Raw genomic sequence first — 24,153 nt, 5'->3', positions numbered from 1 at the left:
ACAAATGGGGGGTTACGTCGTTCTTATCGTTATTAATGGTTACGGAAGCTTTTCTATTTCCTTGTTCCTATTTACATTAGTTGTCCCAATGCTAGGTAAATTTATATTTTATTGTTTCCTCTCTTTACATATTGTCCGATTATTTTTTCCATTGTTATTTTACTCCACAGGTACCAAAGGCGACGGCAGGCGGTAATTGTGATGTGTGTTTGGAGTGCTTTTTTTGGATGTTTCGAAGATGAACAAAGGGCTAACAGAGAAATGATGTCATCTAGGGGAGGAGTAGCAGGATTATAAGTTGAATGACAAGACTAGAAACTGAGTGTTAAAGTTGTATTCGGGATTTCATTTCTATGATCGTCATATTTTTTTGACCATGAGAAGATAGAATCTTCAGCCAACAGCTTTTAGCGCAACTATTACTGAATTCTACTGCAAACCAATTCAATTTAGTTCCAATTTCATTTACATATTAACAGCTGCCAATTATTCCGACCAAACAATCGCTTTGATCTAAGTAATCCCTATAGGAAAAGTCTCGCCTGCTTAAACCCTTGATTTCCCCACCTCCTTGATTACCCTCCTGAGCGCAATGCACCTGAACCACCAACACATTTTAACACACTCTCCGTTTTCTCTTAACGATGAGTATCGATAGATATTTGAGGAAACTGCATGTAAATAGCAATAGGTGTCGCTGTAGAATCCACGTAAAATCATTTCTCCAGTTTACATTTCTTTTGTTCTTCAGTGTTGGCTAACGTATTACAGCTGTTATCGGTTAGGATTCAATTCAAAATAGTCGTTAGTTCTAATACCTAACAGTAATGTAAAATCCCACACAACCGACACGGGAACAGCGCGCTAATGGCGTTCTGGCGGCTCCCGCTGGAAACAATTATGCTAAAAGCGTTAAATTTACAGCAAAAATAACTTGATGGAATATTGAAATGATATGTATTAGGATTGCTTTCATCTCTCGTTTTTGCAGTTGTCTAGAGATCGCAAACGGAAATAACTAGCCTAAATATGCATAGATAGATATAAAATCTGTGTACCGGGTAAAATAAGAAGTGTCGCGACTTACATCGTCATGACTGGATTTTTTATTCAGCTATCCCAAAAAATCATGCGTATCTCCCACAAAATCTTTCTAGTTCGTTACAACCAGATCTATAACGCGATTGTAGACCAACGACGTCACATCCTTTGATATGATGAAGTCGAAGTGCGTGAAGCTCTCGAGTTCTACTTTCCGACTTTCAATGCAGTTGGGCAAACGCTTCTGCAAGTTGATGACGTCCGAGCCAGAGGCCAGCCAATCGTTGCCCCCATGGTGCAGGACCACCTTGCACTGCGTCTGCGACAGATTGTAGGACGGTGGCTTCAAGGACTTGTAGCGAATGAGGTTCTTAGTAGGACCGTGGTCAAAGCGGCGGAAGTGGAGCTCCTTGTGCAGCTGGGCGTAGTGGTGTACCTGCATGGTGGAGGCACCCTGGGAAACGTGACCGATGACGATGGGAGTCAGAGTCTACAAAGACAAAGCAGTTTAAAAGGGATCCAAGTCTGTTCTTGGCCCCCCAAGGCCCCGATTAGTACCCGATTGAAAGTATCCCAATTGAAGCCGCATAAGACAAAGTCAAAAGTTCCGCAAATTTTACTTGTGAGCTCGGTGGCCGGGCAGATGAGGTGCTGGAACTTCTGGATGAGCTCTGAGGTAGCGGAGATAACGTGGCCCCCTAGTTTTGCAAGTAGCGTCTGTAAGTGCGCCCTGAAAGTTATGACCAGTGAGTCAACAAATGCAGCTCCGACTCACCATCAGGGCTCCCTTGAAAAAGCTCATGAACTTAAGCACAGCACTGCGAGTCTTCTCCATGAACGTCGTCGGGGAGAGAGCCTGCATGATCTTCACTTTGACAGAGTACTCGGGGAGTTCGCTGCACATAACAAAGAATGCTGTTGAGCCCTGGGAGTGCCCAATGTACTGAATTTGCTGGAACTTCGTTTTCTCCAGAACCAAGTCGATGGCCGATGGAACATCAATGGTACCGATTTCGTGGAAGGAGAAGTCGTAGAAGTCCCGATCACTAATACCCTTTTTCGTGTGCTCCTTGGAGTAGATATTGCCGCGTGTGTTCAGCATCCAGACATCGTAGCCCTTCTGGAACAGTATGTAGGCTAGTCCATTTGTCGGGCCCATGATTACCCAGGAAGCTGAGCTGGACATGAGACCATGGACCAGTAAAACGGGCTGAGCACCCGGTCGCGGCATGCGGTGCATACAGAGCTTGTAGCCATCTTTGGTGATCACGAAATGGGTCTCTACCGGATATTTATACTTCTTGATAAGCTCAACCTGTGGGAAATAGTCAGTGTTCCAGTTAAGAATGTCCTTATGTAAGGATGTTCTTGTAAACGACTCACCGTCTTCAGTTTCGCGTCGATTTCAATGTCGGCCTGCGTGAAGAACTTTTGGAGAGAGAAGTCAAGGTTGATGTTGAGGTTGGCAGAGATCTGGGTGCATTTCACGAGGATGAAGGTGACTTGGAGGATTAAAAGTGCCGGCAGCACATTACAGTAAGCGATCCGCATCCTGGGACTGGGGTGGTCTACGTATGCGGCTGGGGGATCTGCCTTATATAGGACCCATTTATTATGTGGCGTATCGAGACGGATAATAGTGTGAAATGGAGAAAGCCATGAAAATCGGCGGTGCAAATGGGGGTTGCGTCGTTCCTATCGTTATTAATGGTTACGGAAGCTTTTCTATTTCCTTGTTCCTATTTACATTAGTTGGCCCAATGCTAAGTAGATTTATATTTTATTGTTTACTCTTTTGTCCGATTATTTTTTCCTTTGATATTTTACGCCACACGTACCAAAGGTGACCCCCCATCATGTCTATCCCCATAATTATGTCGGAGGGATCGACTGATTCGATTGCAGTGCAATACGGCGGTGTGCAGAGCTCCTGGGTATCCTAGCTGGAAGACGACATTGATGAAGACTGCAGGAGTTATACATGAGGATAATGCCTAGTGATCCTCCTTCCATCCTCGTCGCTTGCGTCTTTTTCGTCATCTTAATCAGCGTTATCTTCATTCTTGTTGTCCCCAATGTCGTCATTGCTGTTTTGCAACAGCCTGCCATCCATCATATTCGATTCCGAACTATTTGGAGCACCCAATTTTCCGCATACAAAAGATCCTAGAGCTCTCTACGATAATAATACAATATAGTTTTACTTTTAGTTTTACTTTACAATTTTCGAAAACTTTCTTGTGAAATGTTCACCATAAAGGACCCCCTAAGCCATGCCTCACTGGCCGAACAAAATGAATCTCAAACTATTCGTTCCATCGTTCTATACAAAAAACCAACATTTTACCACATATTTTCCCGGTAACCATCTCCTAGCATTCATATGTTTTCTCAACATATTATCTGCTTAGCAGTATATAATTTTAGCACGACGAAATCATTGACAGGCATTAAATTAAAATTTATTCAATCAAATTAAAGTCAACAACTGAGGCTGAGACTAGAGCGAAGGCTGGAAAAATTACAGCTGGAATAGGAGTATATGTAGAAACCGGAACGAAACGGATTTCACGTGAGGGAAATGTGTCATGCTATGCGTATCAACGCCTTGCGGTTGGTCTACAACAACATTAGGAGATTTCGAAAGGTCGGTCCTTGAACTACGTGTATATTTGCAACTTTGAATTTCGGTATACATATATCTGTTCTGTTTTTTACATATATGTATGTATGTATATAAGCAGCGAATTACATGAACCTTTGTTTGTGTGTATGCTTGGCCCAAATGCTCGACGCATATCATCGCTAATAAACAGCCTGGTTCGATCCAGCTCCAGATGCAGCTCCTCAAGCAGCTATCCACATGTGGCGGCGACGGTGCTGGCCGGACCTGGGATGAACTGTGCGTTGCTTTACATCGGTTTTCTGATCATCTGGTTTTTTCTTTCTTGAGGAGAAGCTGCTGGCCATTACTTGCAGTCTGGGTGGCTGGTAGCTTTATAACTGGTAACTGATAATTTTTCGAAGGCTGCAAACGCTACTCATTTGTAAATCCGTCGGTTAACGTCGACGGCGCCCGCCGCGCATAGTGCGCGCAGCTAAGTGGTTCCCCATGAAGTCCTTTATGTAGAGGTCCTCCTCCTCCAGCAAGGCCACAATGTCATCTTTATTTTTCTTACGATCTATCTGATCTTCTACCATATCCAATCCAATAAAACACTTGCACTTGCTTGCGTCGGCCTTGAATTGAGTGTTCCTCTGAACAGCCATACTCAGAAGGCTCTGGTCACCTTGTTTGGTGTTCTCCAAGATGCAACTGATCTTCTGGACCTCCTTCTCCTCGAGTCTATTGACGGGTTGCAGGTCCTTGTTCACCTCGCGCTTGCAATACGGACACTCACCGATTATTTCCATGGACATCATTATGTTGGATAATTGTTGAGATTGTTTCGTTTCGAAATTTCAAAGTAGAATGCTACAAACTGTTTCACAAAGGTTTATTAGAGTCTAGATTTCGTGAAGGCTTGTAGGTCGGGTTACTTGATGTATAATGTTTTCTTTTAGACTGTTTACAGTGGGGCTACGTCTTCAATAACGTGCTTCTGCCAGAGCAAGCCCCTACTCCGCTTCATTGCGTCTATTCCGATATAGATAGGAAACGCGCCGAGCGTTTACCAGGTGCTTCACCCTTCTGGTCTTTCGGCTGCCGTGCTCCCACCGAGCCATGATTCCTGTCTAGCGAGCTGAGCTGTGGCCTGGGCATCGTTTAGGTACGTTTAGGTATTCTGCCGTAGAACCTCGTCCTCTCGGGAGGTCCAAGGGATGTGCTCCAGAGCTCGGCGTAATTTTCGAAGTCGAGATTTTGATGCCGTTCGACAGTCAATCTTCCTCACGATCCTAGGAGAGTTGGTTCTTCTCCGATCTGGCATTATTTGGCTGAGATATAGCCCTTCGAAGGACTGCATATCATTACTCGAAAAATAGTGGTTTTTCCGTTCGCTATATCTCTGCTATACGGTAGCCGATCAGGGCCTGGCATGTCTCTCCGTGATCGGGAGAGTCCTGCCAACCGACTGCCATCGGAAAAAAGGACATCCATTTCTTCAGGATTTTCGCAAAAAATCATGATGGTTACATCATTAAATTTGCCAAAAATCGGCCTCATTTTCGAAGTCGACATTTTGAAGCCGTTCGATAGTCAGGATCCTCACGATCCTAGGAGAGTTGGTCCTTCACCGATCTGGCTTTATTTATCTGAGATATAGCCTTTCTAAGACTTGAATTTGCATATCATTAAAATACTGGTTTTTTCTGTACTCTATATCTCTGCTATACGGCAGCCGATCATGGCCTGGCATGTCTCTCCGTGATCGGGAGTGTCCTGCCAACCGACTGCCATTGGAACAAAGGACATCCATTTTTTCAGGATTTTCGCACAAAATCATGATGGTTACATCATTAAATTTGCCAAAAATCGGCCTCATTTTCGAAGTCGACATTTTGAAGCCGTTCGATAGTCAGGATCCTCACGATCCTAGGAGAGTTGGTTCTTCTCCGATCTGGCATTATTTGGCTGAGATATAGCCCTTCGAAGGACTGCATATCATCACTCGAAAAATAGTGGTTTTTCCGTTCGCTATATCTCTGCTATACGGCAGCCGATCAGGGCCTGGCATGTCTCTCCGTGATCGGGAGAGTCCTGCCAACCGACTGCCGCCGGAAAAAAGGACATCAGTTTTTCCACGATTTTCGCAAAAAATCATGTTGGTTGCATACCATTAAAATACTGATTTTTTCTTTACGCTGTTTTTTCTGTAGCCATGTTTCCACTGCTGTGTCGCTGAGTCGACAAGGTGGCGTCCCATCCTCTGAAGCAGGGACCAGACATCAACGGCGGAATTGTTGGTTCACGCCCGCGGGAAATAATGTCAACAATCAAACGCTGGGCTACAGCTTTGAGACGCGTAAGTAAATCAGTATATATGTAATTGTGGATATATTTTAAAATATATCTTCCTTCACAGGCGTATCCGATTTCCCCTCGCCAGTCCCCCGGAGTCCTATCAAAGTATCCCAGCCAGACAGAATCGTGTCCTAGCAGGAGCGAGCGCACCAATTGCAAGATCGAACATACGAAGTCATCGTCATCCCTCGCCCTGGCCATCGACTACAAGGACTTTGACTTTGACAACAAAGGGAAGAGCTAAGCGGGCTACTACCATCTAGATATATCTCGTTGTTGTTAGGTTTAAGGATATACGCGTCCATATATTTAGATAGCAGACACAAAGGTTTTACATTTGTTTATTTAGTTATACTAAGCTAAGCTATGATGAATAAAACTATTGAAAAATCATCCTTGCTGTTTTTTGTATGGAGGAAACTATCCCGATTTCAAAAAGGCGTGGCACGACCAGAACGGTTCACAGTTAGCGGAGAAAATAAAATATTTTTGATTGAGGAAAATGTCCTTGGTCCTTGATAAGGACTCCATCAAAGCAGGGACATTTTTCGATCGCAGGAAGCCATCGCACGCTCAGATCGGCCCACAAATAGCCGAGATAACTATGTATATATGGTTGGGGTTAATGGAGTCCTTACCAAAGGATTAAGGAGATTTTTCTGATCACGGCGGGCCATTGCACGCCTCGATCGGTCCCAAAATAAGAGAGAAAATAAGATATATATGTCTAGAGAAAATATCCTTGATCGTTGGTCCTTGATAAGGACTCCATCAAATCAGGGACATTTTTCCGAGCACAGGAAGCCGTCGCATGTCCCGATCGGCCCACAAATAACGGAGGAAACAAAACTGGCTTGTAGCTGGCTTAACTCGCCAGAATCTGGATGGGATACCAGGCGAACAGAATCGGTAGCAAGCAACTGCAGCAATTGCCAAAAAAAAATCGCAGCATACTTTAGGGGGCTCAAAATTTTAAAAAAATTTCATCGACCTTCTGCTGATTTCTGTTCGCCTGGTATTCCATCCAGATTTTGGCCATTTCACGCGAGTTTTTTTTTACGGTGGCGCCTTAAAAATGTAGTTCAGGAAATCCCCAATATGGGCGCCACCGTACAAAAAAAAAACTCGCATGAAATGGCCAAAATCTGGATGGAATACCAGGCGAACAGAAATCAGCAGAAGGTCGATGAAATTTTTTAAAAATTTGGAGCCCCCTAAAGTATGCTGCGATTTTTTTTTGGCAATTGCTGCAGTTGCTTGCTACCGATTCTGTTCGCCTGGTATCCCATCCAGATTCTGGCGAGTTAAGCCAGCTACAAGCCAGTTTTGTTTCCTCCGTTATTTGTGGGCCGATCGGGACATGCGACGGCTTCCTGTGCTCGGAAAAATGTCCCTGATTTGATGGAGTCCTTATCAAGGACCAACGATCAAGGATATTTTCTCTAGACATATATATCTTATTTTCTCTCTTATTTTGGGACCGATCGAGGCGTGCAATGGCCCGCCGTGATCAGAAAAATCTCCTTAATCCTTTGGTAAGGACTCCATTAACCCCAACCATATATACATAGTTATCTCGGCTATTTGTGGGCCGATCTGAGCGTGCGATGGCTTCCTGCGATCGAAAAATGTCCCTGCTTTGATGGAGTCCTTATCAAGGACCAAGGACATTTTCCTCAATCAAAAATATTTTATTTTCTCCGCTAATTGTGAACCGATCTGGTCGTGCCACGCCTTTTTGAAATCGGGATAGTTTCCTCCATACAAAAAACAGCAAGGATGATTTTTCAATAGTTTTATTCATCATAGCTTAGCTTAGTATAACTAAATAAACAAATGTAAAACCTTTGTGTCTGATATCTAAATATATGTACGCGTATATCCTTAAACCTAACAACAACGAGATATATCTAGATGGTAGTAGCCCGCTTAGCTCTTCCCTTTGTTGTCAAAGTCAAAGTCCTTGTAGTCGATGGCCAGGGCGAGGGATGACGATGACTTCGTATGTTCGATCTTGCAATTGGTGCGCTCGCTCCTGCTAGGACACGATTCTGTCTGGCTGGGATACTTTGATAGGACTCCGGGGGACTGGCGAGGGGAAATCGGATACGCCTGTGAAGGAAGATATATTTTAAAATATATCCACAATTACATATATACTGATTTACTTACGCGTCTCAAAGCTGTAGCCCAGCGTTTGATTGTTGACATTATTTCCCGCGGGCGTGAACCAACAATTCCGCCGTTGATGTCTGGTCCCTGCTTCAGAGGATGGGACGCCACCTTGTCGACTCAGCGACACAGCAGTGGAAACATGGCTACAGAAAAAACAGCGTAAAGAAAAAATCAGTATTTTAATGGTATGCAACCAACATGATTTTGTGCGAAAATCCTGAAAAAATGGATTTCTTTTTTCCGATGGCAGTCGGTTGGCAGGACTCTCCCGATCACGGAGAGACATGCCAGGCCGCTGTTCAGCCGAGATATAGCGTACGGAAAAACGATTATTTTACGAGTAATGATATGCAGTTCTTCGAAAGGCTATATCTCAGCCACATAGGGTCAGATCGGAGAAGGAATAACTCTCCTAGGATCGTGAGGATCCTGACTATCGAACGGCTTCAAAATGTCGACTACGAAAAATATTCAAATTTTTGGAACACATCTCTTGAACCTAACGAGAGGACTAGAAGCTACGGCGGAATCACCCGCGGAGGAGGTACCGACATTAAGCGGAATGGAAAGACGGAGAAAACATCTTGGAACGCAAAGAAGGGGGCCTTGGCAGTGGCCGGAGCCAAGAGTAGCCCAGACTAAAGGTCTCAGGCTTGCGCGACAAGAATCATGACCCGAGGGGCGTACTGAATCGTGGCCGATCGCCTAAAGTGGACAGCCTTCATCGAGCGCAAACTTCCTCGACTTAACCGGAACTCCAGGTATATCTTACCACTGGAGCGGCCGAGCTGCTAAAATGAAAGACAGAGTTAAAGTAAATTAATTAATAATCACTTAATAACTTTACCTGGCGGGGTAAGAGGAGGGGATCGCGGCATCGCAGTTTGTGGCCAGAGAGGCTCTCGGCCAATAGAACTGGAGGTAATACAATCCACGGAAAAGTGGAAGTTAAAGTCTCGACTTGCTTATCAGGGGATATATATATTATGAAATATGCTCTCAGGAGGAATAAAGATATATCATTAATGTCCATAATCATGGAAGATATACAATTATTTCTGCGCCAGAAAGTTCGTTTGCGACGTGTTCACCGAATGAACGGCATTAACCGGCATATATATCGATACAAATATCGTTAAAAAAGACACTAGGTGGCGCAACATTGTCATTTGCAACAAAAATACGGCGGTGGGTGCATTTAATGTTAAGTGGAAGCTTTTAAAGCATTTTTGTTTAAACATTTTTAAAAATAAATCGAATGATAGGAGAAGCTCTGAAAACATAAACTGGTCATGCTCACCAATCAATCTTTCAATATTAAGTCGGCCTACTTAGGGTCGTACGGTGGCGACGCCGACCGCCCTTACACGAATTCATTCTGCTAGAAAGTACTGTCCAGACAAGCAGCGACGACGCTAATATTGATTTTATACTTAGTGTCAAAATTTGTATTCATTGTGCTCCTACACAGTGAGTTTATTAAACAATGTTATAAAATATAGTACTAGTATATGAAATACGAGTATTCCTTACTTCACTCAAAAATATTGTTTTGGTTTGGTGAAACGCTTTTCATACAGAAATACTTGGCAAGTTAAAGTTAGTGTTCTGACTATTGTCTGGAATATAAGACACATGCGATAAAGATTTATTTCTGTATGAATTATGTACAGTATGAATTACAAATTCGAAATAATGAAAAACAACAAAAATATATACAAAAAGTAACAAGAATTTGAATACAACAAACTTTATGTACGCTCGCCTGTAATTATAATTCGCTCCTGATAAAAAATGGTAAAACAACTGATGTTAGTTCAATTCACGAAACAAATAACTTTTTTGCGAATGATCGTCAAAACCTCTAAAACTCAAAATGTACTTAATTGCAGAATACATTAACCCAACATTTGCACAAATTACAACCAATATTTGCCCTCCCAATGTTTTTTGCTAGCCGGAAAGTGTTAACGGTCAAAGCTATTTTGCTCAGCACTAGCATTCATCAAAGCCATCAAAGCCTTCCGTTGTGTCGTCAACTGAAAATGCACTTTCGAAAGACTAGTACTTTATTGTGTTGTGTTTTTGGTTCCGTTGTTGATAAGCTAAAAATAAATAAGGCTAATGTTATTGAAATGATAAAACATAGTAGAGAAGGTTAAATGAATAACAGAATGACCAACAGTATGCACGAAAAGCTTATGGGGAAAACAAAGGAAGATAACGAAATATGAATTAAGAGATGGATATATTCGCATATACATACATCCATATCATTCAGTAACTAACCAGAATATCTAAAGTTTTAAAATAGGTATTACAAGAACCGCGAATACCCTCCAAAAGTATTATAGAGTCTTCTACTTATGATTCTTATTTCCTGCACTGAAACATCAGCAGCCAAACCATGACCGTTTCAAGGGTATACGCCGATTTTCAGGCCCTATAATATTTCCAGATCCCTTTACGCAGATTGACACATTTGACACGCACAAAAAAAGCTAATTAAATAGGTACAAGTATAGGCAAAAAAAAACAAAAAAAAACAGCCTTAGGTGACGGGTCATTGCATGTCAGTGGACAATTTCTCGCATCTGTCGCTTAATTGTTTTCAATTAGTTCTACGCCACAAGTAAGCTCATTATGCACTTAGCAAATGAACCGAAATTGCTTCAATTTTCAATGGTGGAAATGTTTTTTGGGGAGAGAGTGACAGATGTCTCTGGGTCGCCTCTCTCATGGTAATTAAATATGAAGACGCGCTGCGCTGATTTTCGTAATCTTTACACCAACCTCTAAACAGTCGACAGCAAAACAGTAAAAGCCACAAAAAGTTTATGATATAATGAACCGACGAAAACTGTGTAAAGCCTGGCATAGGAGCCAAAAAATGCAGTCGTCTTGTGGCTCTTTTACTGCCTTGCTGCTGCTGCTGTAAGTTGTTTTTTTTTGTTTATTTACAATTGTTACTGGTTGTACAAAATATCCGAAGCCCGAAAGCCGAAAAATTAAAGCGAAAATTGGTGTCCGACGAACGAAGTCGCGACTCAATCCATTCAGTGCGTGATCCGCGCTCAAAGTAACAACTTGTGCCACCGCAAAGAGGCAACGTCCATAGTGCGCGAGCGAGACTCGATTTGGTGTATAGCTATAAATATACAGAAAAAAAAAATCTCAATAATATAGTGCCCAGTAGTGATAAGCAAACGTTCCACAACGTTCCACCGCAGTCCAATCCACAATTTCTCTTATCACTGACCGAACTCTCTTAACCATGCAGCCAGTACTGGAATCAACAATTTACAAACTGCTAAGAATGACAACGATTTTTGAACTTATCACCGGCTTCATCTACACGGTCGGCATTCTGACGATTGCTGCCTTTCTATACGAGAACCTCAGGTCCTTGGTGGGGATCATTAAATCGTTGCTGGAACCGTATTTCCAGCCCCAATTACCAAAGACTTTGGTCGAAAAGTATGGCAAATGGGCAGGTGAGTTGTATAATCCAAAGTGTTGCGAAAGTTTCACGCTTCCTAAATATACATACATATGTAGGCATATATTTCTCCGATATTTGCATATTTGCTTGAACCCCCGGCGACTGGCAGCATTTAGTTTTTTGATTTGCTTTTCCTTGTTGACTTTCTTTGAAATGCAAATTGTTTACCCTAGGTGCGGTGTGAGGGTTAGATGTGTACTATATTTACTATGCCTACAGTATCTGGAAAATTCCCCTATCAAATAATTCGCCTACAATAACTGAATATTTTGTAAATTGCTTAGGCATTCAATAAAACTCTGTAATAGCGCACTATTCCCACATTTAATACGAATTTCGTGAGTTTAACTCTTTTGAATCATTAGACTAATAGAAGTTTGTTCTCTTCCTGTTCATTTGTAATATATTATAGTATACTGCATACTTTAAGATCATTACAAGATTTCGCACATCGTCATTCGTAAGTATTTGACAAATTATATTGCTTTTAGTGACTCCTATTAAGTGTTTTTATTTGTATTCAATTTTTAAAGATTTCATTTATATTTGTAATCCTATATTCCTTTACAGGATTGGCTTTCAATGTCCTTTAGTGTACCCATATTCCTAGATTTTCCATATTCCCTATACCTTGGGTTACATTCCCTTATCCCTTAATATTAAGGGACTCTCAATTTCGAGCATTCATAAAGTACTTTCATTTTCACCTAGAATCTCATTTAGTTTCATTTAGAATCAAATTTACCCAGAGAATTATGCAAATGTTTGTCTTAGTTATCTAACAATATTCTCCCACAAAGTTTTTGTTGATATTTCAGTTTATAGAGCAGCAAAAGTCATTCAACTCGAAACCGAAAGCCGGTTTCGCTTTGCGATTTTTTCCCCCCCACTTTTATGTTCATTTCTTTATTGTTAATTTCGTTTTTACTTCACGATTTCGTTTTCAGTCTCGTGCTTCTACACGAACGTAAACGAATGTAAATTTAACTGTCGCTAATCGCGTTTATTGTTTTGAATTAATAATTGACCTTCAATGGCAGTGGGCGATCGTGATCGTCTTGATCGAATTCTGCATATTTTTCCTAATTCAATTACGGATATTTTCATGCCTCGAAAGGCCGATTGAATCGATACTCAGCGCACAGTGTTCAGTGTACACGAATCGAGCTGCAAAATCTTTGCCCCATTCATAATTATCTAGCAACACGCAAGCGCAACAATCGATGGTGGTGGTGCTGCTGCTGGTCATGTTTCTGTTGCACAAATATTTGGCAATAACTGGCTGGAGCCGCCACAACCGAGCAGGTTCCGCTTCTACCAGTACTTTTTTTGTGGCCATTCATAATGTTTGCATTGGTTTCGACAACCACAACCGGCAAGCAGTGGTATCTGGAAAACTGGCAACTGACGAAGTGATTAAAAGACACCAAACTAAATAAAACGAGTTGATTAGCAGACACATGCTAATTTGTTAAAGATTTGGTAAACAGATCTTTCATATTTTCGGGAGTACACAAACGAAAGTGTCGAAATTTTTGAATTATAATAAATGCTTACATCAGAGTGTCTCTCCAAAACGTTCTGCAGGTCCCTGTCTAATTTATAGATATCGAATTCTAATTACAGAGCCCCTAACTGATCGCTAATAAGAAAAATCTAGTGAACTAGGTTTTAAAATTAAATAGATATTTTGTTTTTATCTTTTGGCTATAATCAAACAGTTTCCACGGGATTTCTTTTACTAAAGTGATCTTCTACTGCCAACTCTTTAGCTAAAAATCTACCCAAATAAACATGTTTAAATATGTAGACCCCTTTGAACAACCTTCACCTGTACGAGTACTCATCGCTTGTCCTTTCCCTTTGCTTCCTTTCACTTCACAGTCATTACGGGTGCCACAGATGGTATTGGCAAGGAATATGCCAGAGAGTTGGCCCGTCAGGGCCTTAATCTGGTGCTTGTCTCTCGCACCAAGGAGAAGCTGATTGCAGTCACCAATGAGATTGGTAAGCTCAAACCCAATCAATCTTTTTTTTTACTGTTGGAAATGGTTTAACATAATTCCTTATTACAGAGAGCCAATACAAAATAAAGACCAAATGGATAGTAGCGGACTTTGTCAAGGGTCGCGAGGTGTACGAGCACATCGAGAAGGAGCTGGCCGGCATCGAAGTGGGAATATTGGGTGAGTAAGATGTACATACATAGACACTGGTACAGCCGCACCGGGGCAGACAAGTGCTTCATCATTGTCCACAGTAGCAAACGGCAATCAACAGAGTGGCTTTTTATTTGTGTGTTTCGGTTTTGTTTTGTTGCCCCCTCTTTTTTTATGTTTATGTTTTTGTCAATGTCATATAATAATAATTGCTTGCAATTATAATGCCTCTTTTTTTGGTCTATTGGCGAGACGAAGAGTTGTGTGTGTGGCTTAGGCGATGTTCAAGTACATCGACGATGTGGATGGAATTTTATTCGCCAAAAATTCATAAACGCTTTGACGCGCTTCAGCAATTTACATTTTCATTGCGTTTGGCGGAAAAGAGAGATACTCGCAGAGATAGGAGAGACCCGACCTTGTTTGCGCTTCAAGGCATTTTCTGAAACGACCTGACATTGATCTTGAACATGGAAATTGATATCTCTCTCTCTCGTTATCTTGCAGTTAACAACGTGGGAATGATGTACGAGTACCCTGAAAACTTTGAAGAGGTCAGCGAGGATCTGCTGTGGAACCTGATGACCGTCAATATCGGGTCTGTGCTGATGCTCACTCGCAAGCTGCTGCCTAGAATGAAGGCCGCCCGCCGCGGGGCCATCGTCAACATTGGCTCCTCCTCGGAGTTGACACCGCTGCCCTACCTAACGGCTTATGGTGCCAGCAAGGCATTCATGACCTATTTTACCAGAGCCCTAGAGCGGGAGGTGGCCCCCCACAATCTCGACGTACAACTGGTGCTGCCCGGCTTTGTGGTCACTAAGATGAACGCCTACTCCGAACGCGTGATGGAGGGCGGCTGGATCTTCCCCAATGCCCATAGCTACTCCCGATCCGCCGTCTTTACCCTGGGCAAGACAAGCGAGACCAACGGGTTCTGGGTTCACAGCGTACAGGTACAGATCTGAATTATTTAAACATACACATTTGTATTCTTTGTTTTCCCTTTTTCCAGTACTTCTTCATGAAGTTGGCTCCGATCCGCATCCGAATGGTCTTTGCCCATCTGCTATCCAGTCGCTTGAGGTTCGATGGTCTTGAGCAGAAGGCAAGGAAAGAAAAATTGGCCACTTAGCTGGGCTTTGGGCCGTCCTCACTTCAACTGTGTTACAAGTCATGTATATATGTATCTTTGGTTCGTAGTCTAAATGTTTATAAAAGTAACAAAAATAATTTTGTACCAAGCTAAGAATAATAAAATTAAATTAAAACAAAACAAAACAAAACGGGTCTTCAACTACTTGATTCACAATTCCACACTTGCACATAACAAAGGCCTTAGATAAGATAAAGATTAGAAAGATACAGATGGGCATGGATACTCTTCATTACCCTCCTTCATTATTATCCTCAAGAATGCACATATTCGTATATAAGAAATAAATACGAGTATGACATTGTTTCTCTTTGTTGCAAGCTCGTGTTCAAAATCAGCATACCCTCCCTCTGTGCTGGTATTTTTATAAGAAGAGACGTGAAAAAACCGGCTGGCCAAATCAATAGCCAAAATGCATGCGGTAAAAACTCTACTCTTGTGCATTGCATAACCACACCACTGCAATTTTGTTTTGCTAAAAAGCAGAATGGGGGATCATGGGATCAGTGAGAATTCGGTTTGCAGGGAGAGGTGTACGGTTATCACCCGTAAAACCGGTTGGCCAGCGAAACTACTGACCGACAAAGCGGTAAAAAGCTAAAAAAGCCATCAGACGGAAGCGAAGCCTCCAAAAGCCTTCCCCAGAGATGACGCTGCCTGCTTCGCTTCATTGCAGCCACTTTGTGCTACTCTTTGTGTTTGTTTTCTGTGAATTTTGTATTTTATTGTAACCTCTTTAGCAGCAAGTGAGGCCTCAATTTAGCATGTTGCATGCAAATGAGTTTCGGGTGGTTCAGGGAGGATTCTCTCTCGAGAAACTGCCCACAATATGACACAAGGTGATATTACAATAGAAGTTGTCGATGACCTTTTTATTTCTGATTGAGGAGGTCATTGATAGAAACCACTAACAAAAATTGGTACATGCTTATTGAATTACTAAGAGAATGCAGACAGATGTTACTCCTTATTATATTGATGCTAATAGCTTTATGAATATATGGACAAAAGGGATCAAAAATTAAACCTATGTTTTTTTAATGTAGTTTTTCCATTACTTGATTTCTGATCAGTTTCCGATCAGGATCAGGAATATATACTTTTTTGCATCCATATGACACAGATGTAATACATACATTCTACATGATATCTAAAATATACCTAGCAGTATTTATAGCTACCCCCCCCCCCAAAAATATGCTTTTTGTTCGGTTTGGAATGCTACGAGTACGGAATGATAAATTTAGTACGAAAGTAGACGGTGGTGTTGAAGCGATTTTTGAATCTGAAAAAAAATGTATTGATCGATTTACATACAATCAAGAAATCCACTGCCGTGAGAGATAGTTAGATTATGGCAGTGAGGCAATGGCATCCCAGCTGGAACACAACCAAAACTTCAGGGTACCTTCTTATTTGCAAACAAATTTTGAAAAATCAAAGATCAATAACCAAAAGATATTCATCTGATATGAGGGGCTGGACACGATATTGGAAAAATATCTTTGCAAATCTCGAGAATAATAAAACATTTTCAAGGTTTTTTTTCTAGTTGTTTTATTACTGCAGTAGGTTGCTGTTGTTGTTGTTGCTTTTGTTGTTTTGTTGCATGTGCATTTGCTTTGTTATTCACAATAAATTAAAGAAAAGTCAAGTAAAATGCAGTTATACATTATGTAAGTCTTACTAAATACGAATGCGAAATAAATTTGTGGTTTAACAATGAAATTATAGCAAAATCTTGAATGTTCTTATTGATGGCTGTGGCTGTTGTTCTTGCTGCTGTGCATCATGGTCTATAAATTGCAAATTAAGTCAATTCCATTGCGAAACGAAAACGAAAAAGAAATCATAAAATTAAATTTATGATTAGAACAGATGACGCCGTTGCCGACAGAGCCTTGAGGATGAATCGATCTTGCACCGCCGCGAAGATGGAACAAATCTAGCGCAGCCCTAGAAATATACACGGATAGATCGATATATGTATGTACATAAGTGAGCCGAATCGGTGGGAAATTGTAATTAATGGTACTTACCTCTCAGCATGGGTGGACCATTCATCATCATCATCATCATCATCATCAGAACGATAACGGTACGATAACGATAACGAAACGAACGGCGAGCCCCCTAAGAACTGTGCTAAACTAATCGCGGGGCCTGACATTTGGCAGCTGGTGGCTTTGACGTCATCTGCAATGTGGGAATTAGTTTGTTTAATACTATAAATGTATGTTATGTATGTATGTAGTAATGTATATTGGGTATTCCATAAATCGCAGATTGAATAATTGTTTGCAATTGAAAACTGTTCGAGATTTATATAAATTTTCGCTTTTACTTTCGCCTTTGATTTGTGTTTTGTTTGTTCAAGTGGTCGAATTGGCATAAACAATGGCAATAATCTCTTTAAGGTTTATTTTTAGTTCAACCATATAATTCATTAAGAGATTTGGTCACGGCTAAACGCCTATCTGGATATCTGTTCACCAAATATTGCGTTTTTTCTATCAACAAAGTTTGTGATACATTTAATAAAAAGTAATTATAATTTTCCACCTTCAGCGTATCATAAATTCTGACCATGAAAAATGTCTTTGAACATTTTTATACTTCTGCCGGCAGCATTGACGAAATTTCGGGCAAGATTTGAATCACAAAATAGAAAATTGCGAAATAGAAAAGTGAAAAATTTGGAAAATGCTGTGTGAAAACGATTTTTAATGTGCCTCAGGGGAAAAGAGACAGCGTGAGGCTGAGCGGGGCAGGAAGGTGCTTAGTGGGCCATGTCGAAATGTTGTCGTTAAAAAATAGAACAAGAAAGTCTATTTTTTCGTTTTGGAAAATTATTATCGAGCTGCCACTGCCAAACGGCGGCTGCCAAGAAATTTTCAACGATCGCTTGAGGTTCTGTCAAGGTTTCACCTCTATGCTAAAGAAATCTGACCGATGGCATCTCGAAAGATTTTTTATTTGATTTGCGTGGGCGTAATTGAATTAATTAGGCGTTGTACTAGCTGAGAGAAGACTCACCTGGCTTAGGTTACTAGTAGAAATCCATTAAATGCTAACATCTTAAACGCGTAAGGTCCTAAAACTCCTCCTAGGCCACAAGTTGTTCATGATTTGGCTTGGAATTGAAATTCAACATGTAAGCTATCCTTGATTGATTGATTGATGATTGATTGGGTTCATGGGTGGGGTTGTTTAGAAAGCGGCTTCGTAGAAGGCATAGAGCAGAAACAGCAAGAAGGCCAGGATCAGGAAGGTGGTGAACAAACTTCTGGCTTCATTCATTTTGATAGGTTTTGTTGTTGTTGTTGTTGGTTGCTAATGATTACAATGGAAATTATGGAATTAATTGAGTTAAATTTTGGCAGTCCTGGTGGCACACAAAAGCACACACTTTTGGGGGGTATTTCTTATTGGGGCACTGCTCCAACCGTTCGTAGCTAAAGGCACGTAATAACTGAGACTCTGAATTTTCGGATCTGAATTCCGCTTCTCCACAAAATGTTGGCCAGCGCTTGGAATTATTGCTCTAGCAGACACACGCACGCCCATAGATCTGATTATATATATTTGATAATACATATATAAAACATATATTCAGATATTTTGATTTGATCATGCTTGTATGGGTGTCCAGTTGTTGCTCATATTTTCTTTGCTGCGGCACAAATATTTCCCACATTTTCAAACATATATATACATATATACCATACACATCAGGATGTCATATATGCATATAGGTTATAGTTTGGTATATGTTCAAGATATATATGCTTGGATTCCATGGGATTCGACTTCTCTCGCTCTCTCTCCAAAAATTATTCATTTACTGGATTGCACCTAGACAAATTGGCTTCTCTCTCTAAATCTGGATCGTGGACCTTGTCATTTCAAAACGTTTTTCGAATAATTTTGATTTATTTTGTCTGGGATTCATGGAGCCAAAAGAGCTGTATTTTTTCCAGCTGCCTGTTTGTTTTATCAAGATACATATTTATTTACTTTCCACCACCGAATGGATTTGCCTTGTTTGCTGCCGCAATGTTTCCAAATATTGATGGAATCTTGAACATTCCCATTGCAAACCAAACATCAGTCACGTAGCCCCCATTCAGTTTATGGCACATTTAGGGTCTTAATGAGTTTTTCCAAGGATTGTTGATTGATTCTCATTTATTCGAAAGGGATTATCGATGTTGTGCTAATTGGGTTTTCGAATATACCAAATAAACTTATTTTTCGAAAAGAATTACCTAAAGATCAGGGCATTGTTGTTTACACAACATCAATATGTTGTTTATCATAAATTAAACAGTATATTTATATGGATTTAAAGATCCCGAGAAAGATTCAATTATTCCTTGAATAAAATCGATATATAGCTTTTTAGAGAGGATCCCTTGAAACCCTGAAGGAGTCATAAGCGGAGGATGTGCAGATATCAAGTTTATCAAGAATGCCTACTTTATTTACCTTTATAGTGCTTATAGCTTTTTCGAACGTTTTTCAACCCCTAGAACATCCATTTTATCACCAGTCTTACCCCATATTCCTGCTCAAAGGACCTCCTAGTGGCCCTGGCAGTCTACAATACTGCATAGATGAGGTACAGGCAGAAGAGCAGGAAGGCCAGGATGCCGAAGGTGGTTATGAGGTTCTTTGCTTCGCTCATATTGATTGGATTTGCTGAAAAAAGATCCGGGAAAATATTGTTTTCAATATTATATTGGAAGGAAGCCAGACAAAGATATATAAAATATATGACTGTCTGTTTTTATACTGCGCGTGAGAATTTTAATTTGATAGGAACATTCAAAAGGCGGCAATAAATTCCGGAAAAAACACATATCATTTTGTTTTTTAAAATAAGAAAATTAAATAAAATTATATTCTATTCTATATAAAAAAAATGTTTATATAAAGAAGACAGATATCACAGCCATATGGAATCTAAAAACTTGTAGTCTCTTCATCTCTTTTTTATATCTATTTGAGGTTTCTTTGCTTTATACAATATTGCTGATAGAGCAATCAAAGAACCGTCCGTCTATATAGATGGGAATAATTCCAGTTTTATAGATTGGAACAGTTCCAACAAATAAAAGAATTGATAAAAATATTTATTAGCACGGCACACTTGAATTCGATTTTAGAATTTTGCTTTTAATGGCGGAGGAACTACGAATCGTTGACGGGGTCGCACAGATCACTTCAGTTTGCTCCTGGTTTACCTTTGGTTGCTTTTTGGGGGAGACACAATTTCGTGCTATTAACTGATGAAAGACTTTAGCTCAACTAAACCGAACCGTCCACGAATGCCACGCACTTACCGTCCTCCCTGTGATATAGATGAAATACTTGCGAACTGCAAACATTTGCCGTCCACTGGCATACACACTCAACCAGAAGATCTGACAAGTGGATATAGAATCACATACATATACCCGTAACTATATGTGTGTCTCTATGTATATAGCAAAATGTTCTGTAGCATCGGCCAAAACGAGATGCCACTATACTAGTAGGGGGCAACAAGTGCAGACTTTTTGGAAAGTCGCAAAGATATAACATCGAAAATAAATAAAATAAATCTACAGCGCACATTTTGACAGTTTTCGAGCAGCCGTTGGCCGGATCTAAAGCTCAACCACCACCGCTACCAACAATAACAATACGCTTATAAATAATACTCGTACACCCAGACACCATATTGGTGTTCCATTTTAGTCACACGAAAAAGAAAACATGAGCCATTTTCTTCTGAACTAATTGACAGATGGACAGATATTTTGGAATCTTCCGCAAGTGCAAAAGAACTGGGAACATGAATATGAAAATTGATTTGAGATCTTAAAGATTTTTGAGGTCAGGGAAATACGTCAAGACAGTGGCGTATTCCAAAAGGGATGATAATCGTTGTAGAATGTAGCACTCTTTCCCTTTTTCGATTTATACATGCATCAGATTATAGATATATATTTATGTCTAAACACCACCCAGCACTTTCATAAACAACATGTCGCTTATATTAGGTCCATGACTTCTATAAAAAATACACACTTTCCGCAAAGCTGACACTTGTCATTAAGTCAATTTGAAAATGCACTGCGCAAATGGCGGAAAACAATCGGAACGACGGGACAAACATTCTATATACATATTTGAAGGTACATATTTTGGACATATGTACATCTATATTTATGTGCTAAAACCATATTGTACCTAATGACCAAAACAATTATGGAAAGTGGAGGAGAGAATTTTCTCTTAGTTGAACTCGAACCCTGATGAAATCAGAATGAAATATTTGACGATTGGAAAAAGCTTTTTAAAAATTGATCAGAAATTTTAAATTTATTTTTGGAAAATGCATTTACGAAATATGTAGTTTTTTTGTTTGAGTAAAATCCATTTAATGTATACGTGAGAGTGTTTGCGGCTGCTGGACACTAAGGCAGCTGTGAACACAAGGCGTATGCGTAGTATTTGGTATAAATTCGGTGGAAATTGTGTAAGTGCATGATTGTCTGCTGAAAAGTAAATTGAAATACATGATCAATTTTGATATATCGTACAAGGTCATATACAATAGATGGAACACTTAAAACGTCCTGAATAATTAGTAGTAAAAAGAAAGATTGAGATTAGATTGGAAACACAAGCGTGGTTTCGATATTTTAACTAGTTTTTCCAGTAAACTTATTTCATATTTCTTTGTTGAAAAACAAGACGTGCCATTTCTCATAATGCTCATATGTACATGCATACAAAAACACATGTACATAAATACACTCTCGTATATACATATATTATTGTTCATTTCGTCATCAACGGATCAACAAATCTTTAAGGTCAAGGCGAGTGAATACTGGAACACTCTATGAGAAACTGAGCAGCTCAGAGAGCAGTGAGAACTTGGAGAACTCCGATAGAAGCTAAGCTCAATCCACAGCTGTTGAGGCTTATCATTAAGGTCTCTCGGGGTCCCTCACTCTCTGGGAAAGACGAAATTTTTGCGCAGTTTTCGCGAAACCAAAGTAACGAGCGGACGATTAGAAAATAATGCGTTGGAAGCTACTGCTAACCGTGTGCTTAGTTATAGTCACTAAATTGGTGCTGGGAAAGAACGTCAAATATGCGGAAGCCGAGGCAAAATCGGAGATCGAGTCGGGGCAATTCTTTAGCCAACTCTACAAGAGCAATCTCCGGCAGATGGTCCGAATGAAGAATGATTCGGCCGATCCCTGCGATGACTTCTATGCCCATGCCTGTGGGAACTTTGATCAATCGCTGGTGGATGAGGATGAAGTGCCACCGTATCTGTACAACAAACAAGATCGAATGCTCTTTTTTCAGGCACAATATGGAAACTTCCAGACGTTATCCGGTCGCTTGATCGCCCAACTATACTCCGAGTGTCGAAGCAGAGGGGAGAGCCATGTACTGAGCGTGAAGCCCCAGCTCTCGCATTGGGAGCGTCTGCTGGAGGAGATCCCATTCCTGAGAGAGCATGGAGAAGTTCTCTCCGCCTGGCCCTTCCTCCGACATCAGTGGGAACGCAGGCAGCTGGATGGTAGGCTCAATTGGATCGCTCTCTCCGCTCAGCTCGCGGCGCATGGGTTTCCAACACTTCTCCACATCTACTTTGCCCCACAAACCATCTATGTGAGTCCCTTGCAGGATCTACCATGTCCCAGCCTGGCGGAGTTCCAGTCGAGCATGTCAGATGTCCTGGAGGGTCGCCACCCCAATGTGGGACACATAGTGGCCCACGAGATGCGAATCCTATGCCGAGGAATGAGAGGAGAACTTCCGCTTGTCAGGAGTCTTACAAGAAATGGCGGGACAACGCCTAGACCCGATCAGGAGCAGCTACTTCTCGACGACAACACCATGGAGTACTTCCAACACTTTTTCGCCACGCTCAACTTCACTGAGGAGCAACTGGAGACGGCTCGAAAACTCCCTTTGGATGTGCAGAAGATCAGCCAAGCCTGGCAGGTCCTTCGGCAAACGGAACCTCGCATCGTCTACAACTATGTGCTGTGGCAGCTCAAGGAGCAGCTCCTCTATACCGATTGCTTCCAGCTGGCCGAGGAGTTTGAGAGATTACTTCACTGCGAGTACTGGCAGTGGCATGTCCTTAGCCCTCAGATCAGCCGAGAGGTGGCACTGGCCTCCTATCAACTCCATACCACCCGCTTCCAACAGCGGCGTCGCTCTACTCTGTCTCGAAGGGATTGGTATGGCCATCTGCTCCCAGCATCCGTGGAACGAAAGGAGCTGCAGGTGGCACGCCTGCTGCAGTCCCATGCTCAGGCCTACCTGAATATCACGGAGCTAAACCATAACTACAGGGACCTGGGGTTCTCCAGCAATGCCTTCCATAGGAACCTTCTACTCCTCAGACGAGCGCAGCTTCGTCACAGCTTCATCTCCCCCTACATCGACGAAGAGGATGTCAATGGACCAGCCTATTTCCTGCGACACTTTCTGCACTTTGTGCTGTTATCGCTTCATCGACCCACCTATCACTATTATGCCACCCAGGGCCTGGAGCTGTGGCGCCAGTCTCATCTCCTACTGGACACTGATGGACGATACACCGCCTTGGACTGCCTGGAGCGGCAGTCGCTGCAGCAGTACGACTCCCGACTAGCACCCATTTACCGGCAGCTCAGCGCGGATGAGATTGGGGAGATCTTCCTTTTTTATCGCTCGTTTCAGGCCTCACTGCAGGACTATCGCTTCTGGCTTCAGGGCGAGCGCTTCGCCTTTGCAGAGGCCTTTGTTCTGAAGTACTTCCATCTGGATCCCCAGCGGGTGCTCTTCTATGCGGTGGCCCAGCAACTGTGTAGCCGGCAGACGGATATCTTTGCTGCCCAACTGAATCGGGGATACATGAATATGCCAGAGTTCCAAGAGGCCTTCAAGTGTGGCTTGAAGCCCGATAAGCCTATGAATCCACCAGCCAGGTGTATGATTAATATGTGTGATTAATCTGAAATTAGTAAATGGACCTTGAGAAAACATAAAAAAAACCATCGCTGCAAATCACAAAAGATAAGCATTGGAGAATTTTAATAAAGATGTATCTATTTAAGTACTATTTTCGAACGGTATTGACGATTTTCAATCAACC

The 24,153-nt window shown here is 41.4% G+C and overlaps 3 protein-coding genes and 2 long non-coding RNA genes across 10 annotated transcripts; 2 read left to right on the top strand and 3 right to left on the bottom strand.

Moving 5' to 3' along the window:
- Nucleotides 1-1,055: 1,055 nt before the first annotated feature.
- On the bottom strand, nucleotides 1,056-2,617 carry LOC117188856 (lipase 1-like). The gene is made up of 4 exons (XM_033393368.1): nucleotides 2,425-2,617; nucleotides 1,817-2,356; nucleotides 1,600-1,758; nucleotides 1,056-1,531 (listed from the first exon to the last, which is right to left on the bottom strand). Exons 1-4 carry the CDS (start codon nucleotides 2,590-2,592, stop codon nucleotides 1,154-1,156), a joined length of 1,245 nt encoding a protein of 414 aa, XP_033249259.1. The 5' UTR covers nucleotides 2,593-2,617; the 3' UTR covers nucleotides 1,056-1,153.
- Nucleotides 2,618-8,814: 6,197 nt separating this feature from the next.
- LOC117188886 lies at nucleotides 8,815-11,226 on the bottom strand. Of its 2 annotated transcripts, none has more exons than XR_004472936.1 (3): nucleotides 11,141-11,226; nucleotides 9,027-10,284; nucleotides 8,815-8,970 (listed from the first exon to the last, which is right to left on the bottom strand). It is a non-coding gene; the product is annotated as an uncharacterized LOC117188886 (long non-coding RNA). The 2 variants fall into 2 exon arrangements; XR_004472935.1 differs by having other exon boundaries at nucleotides 8,815-8,967.
- Nucleotides 11,227-11,273: 47 nt separating this feature from the next.
- On the top strand, nucleotides 11,274-16,841 carry LOC108164143 (hydroxysteroid dehydrogenase-like protein 1). Its single transcript, XM_017299747.2, has 5 exons — nucleotides 11,274-11,673; nucleotides 13,566-13,688; nucleotides 13,757-13,867; nucleotides 14,348-14,796; nucleotides 14,856-16,841. Exons 1-5 carry the CDS (start codon nucleotides 11,454-11,456, stop codon nucleotides 14,973-14,975), a joined length of 1,023 nt encoding a protein of 340 aa, XP_017155236.1. The 5' UTR covers nucleotides 11,274-11,453; the 3' UTR covers nucleotides 14,976-16,841.
- Nucleotides 16,594-20,356, bottom strand: LOC108164245. Of its 4 annotated transcripts, none has more exons than XR_001775814.1 (5): nucleotides 20,342-20,356; nucleotides 19,555-19,697; nucleotides 18,033-18,329; nucleotides 17,036-17,192; nucleotides 16,594-16,952 (listed from the first exon to the last, which is right to left on the bottom strand). It is a non-coding gene; the product is annotated as an uncharacterized LOC108164245 (long non-coding RNA). The 4 variants fall into 4 exon arrangements; XR_001775812.1 differs by lacking the exon at nucleotides 20,342-20,356 and adding an exon at nucleotides 20,243-20,335 and having other exon boundaries at nucleotides 19,485-19,697; XR_001775811.1 differs by lacking the exon at nucleotides 20,342-20,356 and adding an exon at nucleotides 20,243-20,335.
- A 1,657-nt stretch (nucleotides 20,357-22,013) lies between these two features.
- On the top strand, nucleotides 22,014-24,120 carry LOC108161939. 2 transcript variants are annotated; one of them, XM_017296372.2, is made up of 2 exons: nucleotides 22,422-22,584; nucleotides 22,692-24,120. In XM_017296372.2, exons 1-2 carry the CDS (start codon nucleotides 22,522-22,524, stop codon nucleotides 24,009-24,011), a joined length of 1,383 nt encoding a protein of 460 aa, XP_017151861.1. In that variant the 5' UTR covers nucleotides 22,422-22,521; the 3' UTR covers nucleotides 24,012-24,120. The 2 variants fall into 2 exon arrangements, with proteins under 2 accessions (XP_017151860.1, XP_017151861.1); XM_017296371.2 differs by having other exon boundaries at nucleotides 22,014-24,120.
- The last annotated feature ends 33 nt before the right edge of the window (nucleotides 24,121-24,153 follow it).

This window comes from Drosophila miranda, chromosome 4 (genome assembly GCF_003369915.1).
Source record: "Drosophila miranda strain MSH22 chromosome 4, D.miranda_PacBio2.1, whole genome shotgun sequence".
NCBI classification, from domain to species: domain Eukaryota; kingdom Metazoa; phylum Arthropoda; class Insecta; order Diptera; family Drosophilidae; genus Drosophila; species Drosophila miranda.
Note: the sequence above shows the minus strand (reverse complement) of the source record. Positions and strands in the feature narration are given on the sequence as shown.

Coding starts and splice junctions, on each gene's coding strand:
- LOC108164143 (XM_017299747.2), top strand. CDS start 11,454: ATGCAGCCAGTACTGGAATCAACAATTTACAAACTGCTAAGAATGACA. Junction 13,689..13,756: donor TGCAGTCACCAATGAGATTG/GTAAGCTCAAAC, acceptor TCCTTATTACAG/AGAGCCAATACAAAATAAAG. Junction 13,868..14,347: donor CATCGAAGTGGGAATATTGG/GTGAGTAAGATG, acceptor GTTATCTTGCAG/TTAACAACGTGGGAATGATG.
- LOC108161939 (XM_017296371.2), top strand. CDS start 22,074: ATGCGTTGGAAGCTACTGCTAACCGTGTGCTTAGTTATAGTCACTAAA.
- LOC117188856 (XM_033393368.1), bottom strand. CDS start 2,592: ATGCGGATCGCTTACTGTAATGTGCTGCCGGCACTTTTAATCCTCCAA. Junction 1,759..1,816: donor TTTTCAAGGGAGCCCTGATG/GTGAGTCGGAGC, acceptor GCGCACTTACAG/ACGCTACTTGCAAAACTAGG. Junction 1,532..1,599: donor ATTGGGATACTTTCAATCGG/GTACTAATCGGG, acceptor TTGTCTTTGTAG/ACTCTGACTCCCATCGTCAT.